The 15169-nt window shown below is 46.5% G+C and overlaps 2 protein-coding genes across 5 annotated transcripts in view; one reads left to right on the top strand and one right to left on the bottom strand.

Annotated features, from left to right (window-relative positions):
- Positions 1-15169, top strand: part of Cdk5rap1 (CDK5 regulatory subunit associated protein 1) — a 303956-nt gene that overhangs the window by 112847 nt on the left and 175940 nt on the right. The window lies entirely within an intron of this gene.
- LOC128102169 (vomeromodulin-like) lies at positions 5393-7045 on the bottom strand. The gene has a single exon (XM_052725724.1). The coding sequence runs from the start codon at positions 6713-6715 to the stop codon at positions 6227-6229; it is 489 nt and encodes a 162-aa protein (XP_052581684.1). The 5' UTR covers positions 6716-7045; the 3' UTR covers positions 5393-6226.

Raw genomic sequence — 15169 nt, 5'->3', positions numbered from 1 at the left:
CACCAACTTACAGCCTCAGGAGGCTCCACTGTGGTCTCAGACCTGTCGGCAGCAAAGAACAGAGAAATGTTAGCTTCCCGAGAACAGTACCACTCGTGTTTAGAGTTCAAGTCTTATCTCAGTTGATTTGGAATGAGTCAGCGGTAGACTAGGAGATACTGAGCAGAATGGACACGTGAATAAGAGCATGTAGACCTAAATTCCCCATTTCCTGTAATTCTTGAAATATTTTCCCAGAACCCATCATGCGTATGTGTTTCACAGGGTCTTTACGTCCTCGGGAGGATGGTGCAGTTACAGCTTGTAGTACCTCTTGACTTTGATGTCTGGTACCAGTTTGGTTTTTGAAATCTTGCTGTTATGAGCGATGATTAATTTCTGAAATGACACAAGAGAGCTTGAGTGAAACATGGGGACGTGGCCTTTCCTTTGTTATGGGGACTCCAAGGCATATTGGGCCTCAGGCTTTTGGGGACAGCTTATCTCATGCATCCAAGTCCTTGCCCTTCTTCCAACTCAGGGAACCTTCATTTCTCCGTACTCACCGTTCTCCCCGTGGCAAAGTCCTCACCGTCCTTCCTTATTTCAACCTCGTACGTGACTCCGAGGAGTTTGTCTTTCTGGAAGGCATAGGCTATTTTGGTGATGTTGGCACCCAGGTCATTCATCTGTTGTGAAGAAGACTGCAGTCAGTGAGAGGAAGAGGATGGGAGGTGCCGTACCATGAGTCAGGCATGTGTCCTTCAGTCTTGGTTGAGATACTGACTTTGCTTCTGTAGGCTTGGTCACCCAGCTGGGTGCTGGTGCAGCTGAGAAAAAGAAATGACATGTGCATCCTCACCCCATGCCTCTGTTCACTTGAGTGGATGGATGTTGCGGCAGAGACCTCGTGAAATGTTGCTTTCTATCCAGCCTTTCAAAGTAGAAGTGTGTTTCTCGGCTCTTGTGTCTTGGATGCTCTCTGCTGAACACTTATGGACTCTGTGGTGAAGATTCCTTATAGGCTGAGTCACCTGATCATGGTACCTAGAGTGTGGGAGCTCCTCTCACTGGGGAGACTTCTTCCGTCTTTAGTGGGGGTCATATTAAAGTACCTCCTGGGTAGATAAGCCCGTTGCCCTTGCTGCTACTGTGACTTGGCCACTCACAGATTCTTTGAGGGCATCAGTGAAATCAAGAAGAGTTCTTACATTGAGCTGTGTTTTGAGGATGACTTGCCATTGATCATTTAAGGACACATGGCCGTGTGCTTGGCATGTGGGTGACACACTCATAATATTTACCCTCCCCACCCCCTTGCCTGCTTCTGAGCCCCACTGATGGCATCAAGGCTCCTTCCTGATCACTAAGGATGATGTGTGTCCTGTGGCATTGGTCTTATCCATCTCTGCAGGAACCTTCAGATCTTGCTGGGCAGTGGGTACATGTCTTTAATCCTAGCACTTGGGAGGTAGAGGCAGGCAGATCTTTGTAAGTTCAAGGCCAGCCTAGTCTACAGAGGTAGTTGCAGGACAGCTCGGGTTACACAAGGAAACCTTGTCTCAAGAAACTAAAAAAAAAAAAAATCAAACAATCTTCATATCTCATTTATATTTCTACCTTTTCCCTCAGAAGTGACAGTCTCAGCTGACATCCAGAGTAGTGCAGACCTGAGGCTGATGGAGGACACTCACCTTGACAGAGCTCTGCTTGGCTACATACATTAAAAGTATCTTCAACATCGAGGTGGACAAAGTTACAGAAATGGTGGCATTTTTGGGGTCTGGAGGCAGCCGACCTCCAGGCACAGGCACTGGTTTTTTTCCCAAATTGAATTCAACCTAAGGAGGGAAAGCAGCGAGACAGCTATGTAAGATCAGGAGACTCGGAGGAGAGGGAAGGCCTCGTGGCCTGGCTTCACTGTGCAGGGCAGTGTAGCAGGGCTCAGGGCAGCAGGCTTTCCCCAGAGGCCATGAATCCTCCCCTGAAGGTGAGTCGGTCATTTATGACGGACTTCATGAAGATGTGTGTTTAATATTGCTTCCTGTCCTTGTCACAGTTGTGCGGAACTGAGGGCCAGTCTCCCTCTGTGTCTCCGTCCTTCCTTTTTCCCTCCCTACTTCCCTCCCTCCTATGTTTCATAAGCCATCATATGGAGGAATAAGTTCTTAGATATTAAGGCAATTCTTGAATATTTTTTCTGTCTGTCTGCTTGTCTGTCTATCTGTCTCATTTTTCTTTTTTATGCATTCTATCCTCATATTTCTGAGCTATACTCCTTTTGGAAGGGATGCTGGAAGATTCAGACAGGAATAGAGAAGGGAGACATGCCTAACACCACTGGTGTTTCCTCGTGTCCCGTGCACAGCTCCTTTAGTTTTTACTTGACTTTAGAGCGATTCATACTCTCTGGAAAGCATGGCTCCGTTTCCACATGTGATGTGTGTAGGAGGTTCTGAGCCTCAGCTTATGTCCTTGGTGTGTGTTGTAGGTTGCTGAGGAACAGCATCCCGAATGTGCATGGATTTATGCTTCAGCATCTGAGTGCAGCTTTTTTGATGGCTTTCTAGAAGAGAATTGAGCTCACTGTGTCCCCTCTCTTCATCGCTTGTCCCAGCCTGGTTTTGCCTCCCTGACTTTGGGTAGTGGGTGGTTGGAAGGAGCTGACTCTATCTGTTGTGTTGTGTACAGTCCACAGCGAATGGAGAACTGAGCTGAGACAAGTTACGGTCCTCTCTGTGGGACTTCCTCACAGGCCCTTGTCTGTGGATTTGAATGGAGAAGAGCACTGGCTGGCCATGTCCTGATGGGCACTCAGGAGACTGACCCCACGAAAGATGAGGGTGAGAACTGAGCCGATCATCTCACTGTCCTGACTCTCTGATCTCTGTTTGGGCTCAGGGGTGCTTCCAGCCTTCAGCAGGTGTCACTGCAATAACAGTGAGTACTTACACAGTAGAAAATGGAAAGTCCTTTGGAAGAAATCCTGGTACTTTGAACCTGGTACTTGAATAAGCCGGTAGCTGTGGAGGAGAGGGAGGGAGGAATGGGGAGAGCCCAGGCAGCCATTGATGGCTGTTGTGCCTCAGACTGGTCTGCCCTATATACCAGTATGGACAGCTGCTTCTGTCTGGATGCCAGACACAAGGTGCTGCCGTGAATGGCTTCCACATCTCAAGGGATGCTGTGAGCTTTGGGTTTATCCACAAGGATTTAGAGGTGTTTTTTTTTTTAAATTTTTTTTTTTTAAATCTGATGTGTCAAAATCCCCTTGGAGAAGGAGAGACTGTCTAGGTAGACCATGCATTTTGTCTATCCTGGGCCTTGAGAAATAAGCCCAGTTTGCTACTTCACCTCAGGGTGGCTCAACCCTAGATGTCCTCCTGCGTTTACTGTTGGTATGTTTATAGGGATATTGTGAGATTTCCTGATCTCAGGATCCCAGAGGTGAGGGCCTGGGACTGCTCCTCATTCAGACTCTTTGCAGTGTTGCCTTTGAATGCTGTTTGGGTTGTGAGGCTCTCTGCAGACCCCCAGAAGCACTGTGTCATCTTCTCTTCTGTGTCAGAAGTCAAGTACTTGAGGGAAAGTCAACTGGACCATCCTCCTTCCTAAGAGTGCTGAGGAGGTTGTGAGAATCCTTGTAGTTTTGGAGTTTGGTATCTCAGAGGCCCAATCTCTGTGGTATGTCCCCTATGAAATTCCCCAAGGTCCCTGGGCCACTTGATTCTACTGACAAAGGACACCAAGGAAGTACTCACCATTCTTGCAGTCATTAAAGTCCTTGAGGACGATGGCACAGGAGTTGGATTTCTGCAGCTGTGAAGTCACCACAGGTTAGCTTAGCTGAGGGAGCATCAGTAGTCTGTCTTATCGGCCAACGTCCTCCCCTTCTCCTCTTGGCTTCCGCCTTTCCTGAGCTAGTTCCCTGACTTCTCATGGGCAGAAGTTATCCACTCTTCCCAAATCTCGGGAACTCTAGTTCTGCTGCTGGACATATGTTCAGAGGAGTTTCCTGACCACACTGGCCCTTGGGCTCCAGGGGTCCCTTGTTCCTAAATCTGTCCCATCAGTCGGCCATTTACAAAGCTGCAAGATTCTTTCCTAGTCCCCCAGTGATTCAGGTCTCTGAGGGAACCCCACCCCTTCCCTGGACTTACATTCTCATTCATTTCTGCTGTCAGCACTATTGGGATGATGTCCTTCAAGGGCAGAGGCATGGGGAGAGGCACAGTTCCTGTGACTCTGTGAAAGACATATGTGTTGAAATGAGTGATTGTCATGTTTCTAGATTTGTGCATGTCTTAGACAGACCGACTCAGTGATGAAGGAGTCAGGATGATGTTTCGGTTCTCAGTGTGAGGGTGAGTCCTGAGCTCCTTGCTTGGTCTTTAGTCTTTAAGGAAGATGCAAAGGTTCCTGGCCAAACACAGGACACCTGCCCCAGAGGTCTCCCTGGATCCTTCAGACACCAGAACACATTTGTCCATAGACCTATCTGTGGTCTTGGTGTAGCTTGTTAAGCTCTAGTTAGAGAAATTATAGTGACTCCTGCATAGGGCATCACAGAGGGAGGGAAAGAATGTCCAGGCTGGGTATAAATGGGGGAGAAGCGTTTCTAGCTTCCTAGTGTGAACCTAGTCAGAATGGCTACTATTAACCTAGTCAGAAGGGCTTGGAACCTGTGGTTAGCCCAGGAGAAGAGAGGTAGGCAGCTGGCCCACAGAAGTGTCAGAGAGATTTTCACCGTGTGGCCTCATGGTTCTTTTTAGGGAAAACATAGGATGAGTTCCTTAAATAGAATCAGTAGGAAAGCTAGAAGGTAGATGTGAGAAGACTGTTCTTGAAAAGAGAGAAATGTTGATAGTCAGCTCTCCTAGCATGTCCTGATTGTCTAGAGGACTATGGTGGACCAGCTCTCCTCTGGGACAGCAGCAGGGCCTTTTGACACACTTTTGGATTGATTCAGTAGAAGGATAGAAGCTGTTACGTACGTCTCTATTAAGTGTATTTTCATTTCGTTGACCTTCATATGGATGTCTTGGACGTCAAGGTTGACACATTGCGTGTTGTTGGAGGAAATATCAATTTTCATTGTCACATCCATGTTAGATTCAAATTTCAGTAGGGTGATGACAGGTCCAAGTACGCTGTGGAGAGGAATGTGAATGAAATACTGCCTGAGACATGAGGCTCCAGCGGAGGGCTAGGCATTTGGGAATCAGGCTCATGTTGTGGTGAAGGTCGTCCTCTAGAGGGGAGGACTGTGTTTCCTAGTCCACATGCTCCTAGGGCCTCAGTCCCATGCCACAGAATGAAGAGGGTGGTTCTTGTGGTAGTAGTTACTATTTGACAAGTAACTGTCTTACCTAGCCTTGAGGAGGTCCTCTGTTGTTGGTGGCACAAGCTACCAGCCATAAGTTCACTTCCAAGTCTAGCATTTAGGCCTTTTTTTGAGTTTTTGTGGAAATACGTAAAAGAAGTCTATCAGGAGAAATGCTTGGCTTCTTAACATAAGAAGCTTTGGACAAGGCAGGTTATCTATCATCTGTCTGTCTGTCCATCTGTCATCTATCTGTCTGTTTTTCTATGTATCTATGTATGTTTCTATCTATGAAACTATGTATGTACCTATGATTTATATATGTTTATATGTATGTGTCTATCCATCTGTGTAATTTTTTTTTCTGAGTCAGGGTCTCACTGTGTAAGCCAGACTTGCTTGAAATAGCTGATCCTCCTTTCTCTGTCTCTGAGTCCTTGTTATCTGGCTCTAGGATAGGGTGCATATATCCTAATCCCCAGTGACCCAGCAATCATGGTGGAAACAGGCTCACCCTTTTCCGCCTATGGTGGCAGTGACTGTGGAGTGGACTTGGATCTCATCAGCTTCCATGGTTATGTCCGTGCTCTCCTCTCTCACCTCGTCGACCTTGAAACTGCAGAGTGACGACAGAGACTCAGTTCTGCTTCATAGAAAGAGCCTGGCCCTCCTGAGAAGTACGTGTGAGGCACCCAGTTCCTCACCAGCTAAATGCTGCTAGTCCTGTGACCCGTGAGCTTCCTTCCCTTTCCACCCAGTGGTTTAAACTCAAGACATCCTGGTCATATTTTGCAGAGTTCCAGCGGGAGTAAGTCTGTCTCTCTATGAAAGGGTGGCTGTCATGGGGTTGCTGTAGACTGAGTGTAAGTGTTCCCAATGAGCAGTTTGTTTGTCCAGAAACCCAGAGAATTGTCAAGGAAGCACTTACTCGAGCACAAGCTCTTGGATGTTTATCTTGAGCAGATCTGAAAATGAGTTTTTGATGTCTTCTGGGAGGATATCCTTCACCTTGGCCTCAACAGATTCTTTGAGATGTTCTACGTCTTCAACCGCGCCACCCAGAGTCTGCTTGATATCGGAGAGCCCCTCTCCCTTCAGGAGTCCTTTGCCAGAGCCCTTGTCTCCACCGAGGTTTAGTAAGCTGCCCAGGCCTTCCTTGCCCCCTGGGAGGAGGTTGTTGAGTCCTCCAGTGGCCTTGGACCCTGAAGAGGGCTTTGAGGACTCCTCATTGCCTTTTTGGCCTAGGAGACCATCTAGGCCAAGACCGCCTGCCCCTTGTAGGAGGGAGGTGGGATCTAAGAGTGAGAGCAGGTCAAGGTTGTCCAGTGTGGCCATCAGTGTCCCAAGCACGCCTCCCATGCCAACGCCATTACACTTCACAAGTTCCTCGATCTGTGGGGGCAGAGTGTTCATGAGATCTGAAAAAGATCAAGAGACAATCCTACTGTGGGTTTTCGGTTCAGTTCATCCCTAGCACCCTCCTTTTGGAAGATGACGTCTTGAAATATGGGGTACATAGGAACTCTGAATTCTGCCTTCCAAGTTCTAGTGCTTCCCCTGCCCTAGTTAAGAATGACATTCTGTCTGAGAGATCCCCCTTCCCTGTTGTCCCCAGCTGCTGCTGGTCCTACACTGATGCTAACTTGTGATGAGACTGTTAGCTTCAAAGATACTAGGTGTGGAGTGAGGAGGAACCTCATTTGTGTGTGTCATTTTTCCTGTCATCATTTGTCTTGCTTCTTTCTTTCCTTCTATTGACAAAAATCATACACACAGACACACACACACACACAGACACACACACACACACACACACACACACACACACACACACACGCGCACACACACACACACACACACACACACACACACACACGTTGTGCATTCTTGACTGGTCTTGTTAGGGCATGAGCCATCTGGCCAGCTTTATTTGATTAATTTTTGTTTTTGTCCTGGTGTCTGGTGCTCAGTATCAGCTCTAGTCCTCAGGGTCGTCATTGGTATTCTGATCCCCATCCTCTGTGTTTGTTGGAGGCTTATAATTGGATGTGGTGCATGACTTCCAGATGAAGTATAAAGGTTATGATTGCAGATATCTACTGTAAGGTGGAGGGACTGCAGAAATAGGAGGGTAGTGAATAGACAAGCACAATTATTCTTTCTTTCTAGGCCATTCTGCCCAAGTCTCCTCTGCTCTTTTGACTCATTTTCACATCATTAGTCTTTACAGATGATGTTACTTGGATATGCTATGTTGGGTAGCCTTTGCAGTTGTTCAAGACTTAAGCACTGATAGGCAGGTAGGGGCCTATCATGTATTTCCTGCCATCTGGTATAAGTAGGAAAGGAGAGATGGTATTCTACGGTAGTAGAGAACAGGCTGAGAGTCATCCTGTGGCCTGGAAAATAGTCAGATCACTATAATGCTATCTCCACATGCCTGTCTGTCTGGCTCTAGTAGGAACTGCCTAGAAAAAAAAATGTTAGTGAAGTGTTGCTTGTGGTCAGCCTTGGCTATTACAGAGCTGTGGCTGATTGGTCCAAGGAGCATTTCTACCTTAGCAGAGTTAAGGTTGAAGGCAGTCCAGAGAAGCATGTCTTACATCCTAGCTGCTCCTTCTTTGACCAGAGTTCTGTGTCTAGAATCTTGGATTCATGAGGGGTGTTAGTTGGCCACTATGACAGGTAAGTGGCTTATGGCCTCCGTCGTCATCCTGTCATGCTCTCTGTGATGCAGGGCTTTACTGGAGTGTTGCTGCATAGAACTTCTAGGGAACTACAATGTGTTTCCTGTTGTTCGTTTTTAACCCATGAATCCTAACCAGTCCCTGATTCCTCAAGCAGAAACATGTTTTGGTCATGCTTTTAACTACCAAGGTTCCTGTATTCTCAGCGTTTGAGAATCTTAGGGAGAAGACTTTCTCATCTCCTGGACCAAAGTTTATGTCAGGGAGAGGCTGAAGTGGGTGTTTCAAGAGAGCACGTGTGGTCAAGGGCTTGCAGGCCGATTCTGAATGTGCTGCTTTTGGTTCTGGAAACTAGGCCGAGGGTTCATTAATTGTGGGAGTCTAGGCAGTCTTGGGGCCCAAAAAGGAGAAACATGGCACAGTCTCTAAGTGGTAAGAATTCACTGGAAGTCAAATAGAGAGACAGCTTTGGCGTCAGACATTTCCTTTGTCCAGGGTAGCATAAGTCAGTCCCGGACTAAGAATAGTTACCTTACACTCATTTTCACCATCTCCCAGAGCTTTAGGATGAGCTGGATTCAGCCCTCGCTGTGCCAGAATTTCTAGGCATGACCCAAGTTCCCTTCTCTCTCTAGGCACCAAGCAGATGCCACAGGGTCATCATGTTTGAAATTTACTTGCTGAGAAGGTGACTGAACCTTCTCTGAGCTAGAAATGAGCGGACTATGGAAGGTGTGGACAGGACTCAAAATGACAGCTAAAGTGGGTCTTACTTACAGTCGTGGAGTTGGCCGCTGGAGAGGAAGTATCTGGCTGCAGGTGCACACTTGCCTCCTTTGGGGGCAGCTGGATGCTTTCTGGGAGGCAAGCCTTGGCTGTTGGAGGAACCTTTGAGGTGTGGGGGGCTTGGCATGACAAGAGGGAGAGTGCTCACATTGGGCACAGCAACAGGGAGATTGTTCACCGCTGGGGGTGTTTCCACCAGGTCAAGTGTTCCTGCTTGGATGTTCAACATGATGGCCAAGGCCCAGAGAGCCCACATTGTTGTGGGTGAAACCTGCAGAAGAGAAACGGGTCACTCATCATGTTCACCACGGGCCTTAGAGCTGTCATGTTACTTTGTGTAGATGGCTCCCTGGCTCTGGGAAGAGCATGTTTTCACATTATTGACACCCCAGTTTCTCCTCTGTTCGTGGGAATATGTTCTGATACATGCTAGTTAACATCTTGTGGAGCAACTCTTTCCTCTTCCTGTTTCTGCCATGGGTAATTGTACTGTCAGGATCGGCTGTAGCATGTCAATGAAGGTGAGCCCTGTCCTGAGGTCTGACTCCATTTGTATATATATATATGTATATATATTCTCCTGCTCTTTTGTGCAGCCATAAGATATAATATCCTTGGTATTATCCCAAATATAAATTTCACCCCTCTTTTTTTTTTTTCAGTGCTGAGATTGTATAAAAGACTTGCCCATGTTACACCATTGCTGAACCACTGAACAATGTCCTTAGGGCCCTGGCAGTGTCCCAGTTCCTGTCTGTGAACATGACCAGTTGAGTCCTTAGCTACAATCTCAGGTCTCTTCCCCTAAGTATCTTCTTAGTGAGTAGTTAGTATTTGACTTTTCCTGAGGCATCTTACAGAATTGTGTGAGCAAAGCTAGGCATTAGGTCCCCTTCTTATCCTGGTTTCCCTTGTCTTGGGTTGTGGACCTCATTCACGGTGGTGCATCTGAGGTGTGCTGGTGACTTCTGGAGATTATTTCCCATCTCACTTTCTCAGATTCCTTGTTTATGCTTATTCTCTGAGTGTTTTGTCTCTGAAATTTACCTTGATTTATTTGCTTATTTATTTTTGAGACAGGGTCTTCCTCTCCTTTCCTGAAGCTTCCTTTCTAGTTCAGACTGGCCTTGAAATCACAGAAAATTGTTGCCTCTGTCCCTCCAGTATTGGGATTAGTGCTGTACACCCCCATTCCTGGCCTTTCATTAATTCTTGGAATTACATTTATTCATTGCTTTCCATTGGTGTTTATGTGTGTTCTATGTCATGGGTATGCAATTCAGAGGAGAAATTGATGGAGTTTGTTCTCTCCTTCTGTCATGTGGATTCTAGGGACCAAACTGAGGTCATCAGGCTTGGTGGCAGGTACCTTTACCAGCTGACTGATTTCCCTGTCCTCTTTCTAACATTTAGAATGGTCCTCAGGCGTGTGACCAAGGCATTTTCACCTAAGATATGAGTTGCACTGTGGCATTTCTTCCCTCTTGTCCTCCTTCACCTGTCAGGTTTGTAAAACTGGGGGTGTGGGTCTTTGCTCCCACCTTTCAGAACACTGTCAGAATCACCATGGGGGTCACTTCTCTCAAATTGTGACCCTGCAATGAATATTTTGTTTATGAGGGAGGGCACCCTGCACATGGATCATTCATCAACACTCCAGCTATAACCCTTAATATCCAGAAACATTACTGCAGCCTGGCAAAAAGAGGCTCCTGTGACATACCTGTCCAGCAAGTGACCACTCCAGCCATGACTGGTACCACCCTGGTAATTACTTGATCTCATTTGAAAAACATCATCTATAGTCTGTCTTCTTCCATCCCTCAGATCTGGCCATGCCCTGTCCTCTTTGCATCCTCCAGTAGTCTACAGTAAGTTTGTGTTCCCAGAGCTGAGCTAACCTGTTTCTGGAAAGTGGGTGATTCTTGGAGGATGGGTGTGATGGTTTAGGTTGGTACCATGTACACTCACTAGCAAAAGCAAGCCCTCTGTTACCGTTACCATCAGTAAGTGGTTTCAGTAAATAGAAGCCAGTGACAATCCCTTGCCTTGAATAAATTGCCTTTTTGAAAAACAGATCTCAGCACATTTCCACCAGACTTCTGCCTTTGCTGTCCTACCTTTGGGAAATCCAAAGAGCATGGCATTCATCTAAACCCTCTCTCTGTGGAAAATCAGGCATTTGTGCCTGCTAATGTGTTCATGGCTCTGCTGCCTAATGGACCTCTTTGAATGTTCCAGCAGTCAGTTTCCTGTGTTGTTCAGAAAACAGTCTCCTAATTTTCCCTTGTCATCTACCAGCCCACTTTAGTCCCATAATCCCGCATTTCAGCAGCAGAGGAAAATTCTAGATTGTCAGTGAACAAGCCCTAGTCATCTGTCTAGAGGTGACCTGTCCCATAGTCGTTCCTACCTGGCCTGCCATTCTTAGTGCATCCCTCTGGGCAGTCCTTACCTTTCCCCTGTGAAGGGTCAACGTCTTCAGAAGCTTCTTCTCCTCCTGCTCCTGCCTCTGACTGTCTGCCCCAAAGGTGCACCCCATTTTTATAGGCATTCACTGTCTCCTAGAAAGGTCACCATAGAGGAAGGGGCATGATCTAGATGTGCTGATAAGACAGTTGTGATGCAGTATTCTTTCCAAAATCAGCAGCTGCTGTTTATCCTTGCTTTTGTTGGCATGTCTCTGTGCCTGTCAGAGCTGGTCTTTGGATGGCAGAGGCAGGAACATCACACAGAGTGTAATGGCCCTGGGGGCCTGGTGGTTCTTTGTTTTTCGTACTTAACCATAGGAGGAGGAGAAGACTATGAATTCTTCTGATCTAGACTTTCCTGAGGTTTATTGTGCTCGGTGGCTCATTTCTCTCTCTCTTTTTTTATATCCCAATGTTGCTGTCTTGTAGTCACCATAACCAGATGAAAAGGGCCATAAAGATGAGTTAATCAGTCCTCTGAGATTCCCTTGTTGGCTCCTAATAGTGCCCTGACAAAGGTGACACTCAGTACAGAGTGACTGTCAGGCATCCATGATACAGGACCATCTCAGACATGATTGGCATGTATCATCTAGTAATATAACTACAGGACCATCTCAGACATGATTGGCATGTATCATCTAGTAATATAACTACAGGACCATCTCAGACATGATTGGCATGTAACATCTAGTAATATAACCATGTAACAATGAGCAAGAGATGCAGATGAATGTACCTAGGGACTAACTTAACTTGCCTGAGTACAGTGCTGTTCCTGAGTTTGTTAAACAGGAAAGCTAGACAATTGGGTGCTATCCCTTTTTTTCTTCCCCCTGTGAAGTATAACAGGCCTGCTCAAGATTAGGATATTTTAAAAAGACAATGGTATCTCCACTAACAAGCAGACTGAAACAAGGCATTTGGGGAATGGGAAATGTCCCCTGGAATCCCAATTTGGGAACAGAAAGGCTGGAGCTTAGTGCCTGCCAGAGGTGGGGTGTGTCCTGGAAGGGATTTCACAGCTTTGGGCTCATCAGACCCTCTGCAACAGAGACCACAGGGGGACCGTGATGGAACAAGCGAATCCTGGCTGAGACTGCTTAGCTGTATAGAACTCTGGCCTCTACTTAGCCTGAACCTCACGCCACGACCCTAAAAAGGGTCTTGATGGGGGAGATGGTGTGTCACTGGATCCCTTTGTCCTGCTTCCCCCAGTAGATATAATGATTAAGTCTCCTTTTTGTGCTTTTCACATTCATCTGGCTTTTAATTGTCTTATTGAGAACGGGCATCCAAACCTGGCTTGTTGGATGGGGCACAGGGTGTGAGCCTGAGTTCAGTAACAGAATGAGGCCTGAATGGTGTTAGTGGTCTCTCATGGTTCTGGTTGTACTTAGTAAGTCCCTGTCTGGAGGGAAGCCTGACTCCTTTCTGCCTCTTTTCTCATCTTGTAGTTCTCAAGCTTCCATGCCTGTTTCCTGGGCGTGAGGTTTCCCTTCCACTTCCAAAGAAGGCTGTGGGGCTCCCATCCCTGCAGGGTTTGCCATTTTCCCCTGTCCATGATGTCACCGGGTCCGGTGCGATCATAGGTCCAAAAAGGATGGGGTTAATCCCTTGTCCATGATGTCACCGGGTCTGGTGCGATCACAGAACCAAACAAGGATGGGGTTAATCCCCTGTCCATGATGTCACCGGGTCCGGTGCGATCACAGAACCAAACAAGGATGGGGTTATTTGACTGGAGGTCACTCATGCCTGTTCCGGCTCCCCACAGGTTGGGCATAGAGCGGTCTTCCTACCATCCTGCTTTGCCCTTCAAACAGCCTCAGCATGTCCATCCATTACAGGGCTTTCCCCAGCCACACTGGTCCTTGCTCTGAATCTCAGCTGGAGCTCCCCCTCCAAAGGCCCCAGTGTTGTTGATCTTGGTGAAATGTCAGATGCAAAGAACAGTTGGCAGCTGACCTTTTCTTACAGGGCAGAACTCAGAGTGTTACCCATGATGCTTAGTAGAAGATAGAACCTAAGTGTTCTGAGTCTTATTTTTTTTTGGACATTTGAGGGAAATTGAGCCCTGTTTTGATGACAGTTGTGCCACCTCTCAGTGATTAGACCTCTTGATTTAATGTCCCCAGTTGTTGTTTTGGAGCCAAACAACTTATGGAAGAGGTGGGGAGTGGGCACATCAGGAGGCAGTCTGTGTGCTCTCTGGTCCTCCTGGTTCTTAGGAGGTGGGGCAGCCATTGAATTTTGCTAATCCAGGATGCATGGACTATGTCAGGCAGGGCAGGTTTCCCAACTGGGGACAAAGGGATGAGAAAGGCCAGCTTGTCTCAGACACTAAGTGATTTTACCTGCCGATGTGCCTTTGAAGGGAGAGCCTTTCAGGGCTGTCCAGGGCTGACATGAGATCACAGTTGCCTGTGATAAGTAAGGTAGGTGCCAACTCTTAATGGCCTCTGTGTGAAGAGATCACAGTGGGCCATGCTGAGCCAAAGGTGCCCTGTTGACACAGGCATTTGTTTTCCACCTTTGACAACTGTGTCTTTGACCACACCCAGTGCACACACTGGTGGACAGGCTTACACTTCTGTCTTCTCATGTGCTTGTCTACATTTGGTCTCTTACAAGTACAGACTGAGTTGGGCCTTTTGTGTCATTGCGTCTGTGGTGTGATCAGTTCTGATCTTTGGGAGTCCCAGGTCACAGGGTCTTTTCCTGGGTTCTTTATGTCTCTTATCCTTTTGAATTTGTAGGTAAAGTGTGGTTTTGTCTGCAGAGGTGATGTACTCTCAATGAGGTCTCAGCTCAATTTTTCAAGGACTAGGCATTAAACTTAGGGTCTTAGATATCCTAGGTGTGTACTCAACCACCAGCCATATCCCAAGTGTTTTTATTAATGTTTGTTCTTTTAACTTAGTATTGTTATTTTAAAAATTTAGATGAATTGATTTTATTTTCATGAGGTTTTAGTTTCATCTATGCATGTGATTATGTGTGCTTGTTGGCCATGGAAGTCATAAGAGTTGTTTGGATCCACTTTAACTGAAGTTATAGATGGTTGTTAGTCACCGTGTGGGTACTGGCAACTGAACTTTGGCCCTCTACTAGAGCAACAAGTGCTTTTAACCACTGAGCCACCTTGCAGCCCATTCAGTCTTTAATTTTTTTTGAAGCTTGGTGTCATTTAACTCAGACTAGTCTCAAACTTGTTGTCATAGCTGATGGTGACCCGGAACTCCTGAACTTCGTGTCTACACTTTCCCAGAGTAGTGATTACATCTGTGTTTATCACACACTGCTTACTCTACCTCAACTTTGAGAAACAGGCTAAATAAGTTATGCATGGTGGACTTGGTCCTTCTGCCTCAGTTTCTATGGTGGCTGAGATGACTTGGTCTTAATGAGTTTCTTCATGTTTTTTTTTTTTTTTTTTTTTTTTTTTTTTGTGATTTACTAATTGTGACGATCCTGTAGTTTAGAAGGAGGTAAGATTTCTGACCACAGCTTTTGGGGCCAACTATACCCAGAAGTGAGTTGTGGTTGAGCTGCCTCCAGGCTGCTTGGCCTTGGGCTATTCATCTTCTGTGCCTTGGTTTCTTCATCCTTCTTGTGTGTGAGCCCCTCTCCTTTAGGATTTTCATGGATTAAATTAGATGAAACACATCAAACAGCTGGTAGCATGACCGATATATGTTAGTAGCTATACTTTTATTTTTTCCCCCTCTGAACTAAAAAAAAATATTTTATGTGTGTGAGTGTTTGACTTCATGTACATCTATGCACTGCATATGTACCTGGTACTTGTGAAGGTCTCAAGAAGGCTTTGGATCCCCCAGAACTGAAGTTATAGAAAGTTGTGAGCCATGGGGAGAATGCTGGGAATGAAACCTGGGTCCTCTGAAGAGCACTCAGTGCTC

Source organism: Peromyscus californicus, unplaced genomic scaffold, assembly GCF_007827085.1.
Source record: "Peromyscus californicus insignis strain IS unplaced genomic scaffold, ASM782708v3 Scaffold_7__1_contigs__length_154581171, whole genome shotgun sequence".
Taxonomy (NCBI): domain Eukaryota; kingdom Metazoa; phylum Chordata; class Mammalia; order Rodentia; family Cricetidae; genus Peromyscus; species Peromyscus californicus.
The sequence above is the reverse complement of the archived record's forward strand: the minus strand, read 5'-3'. Positions and strand labels throughout refer to the sequence as shown.

Excerpts from the sequence above, each read along its gene's own strand:
- LOC128102169 (XM_052725724.1), bottom strand. The coding sequence starts at position 6,715 with ATGAACACTCTGCCCCCACAGATCGAGGAACTTGTGAAGTGTAATGGC.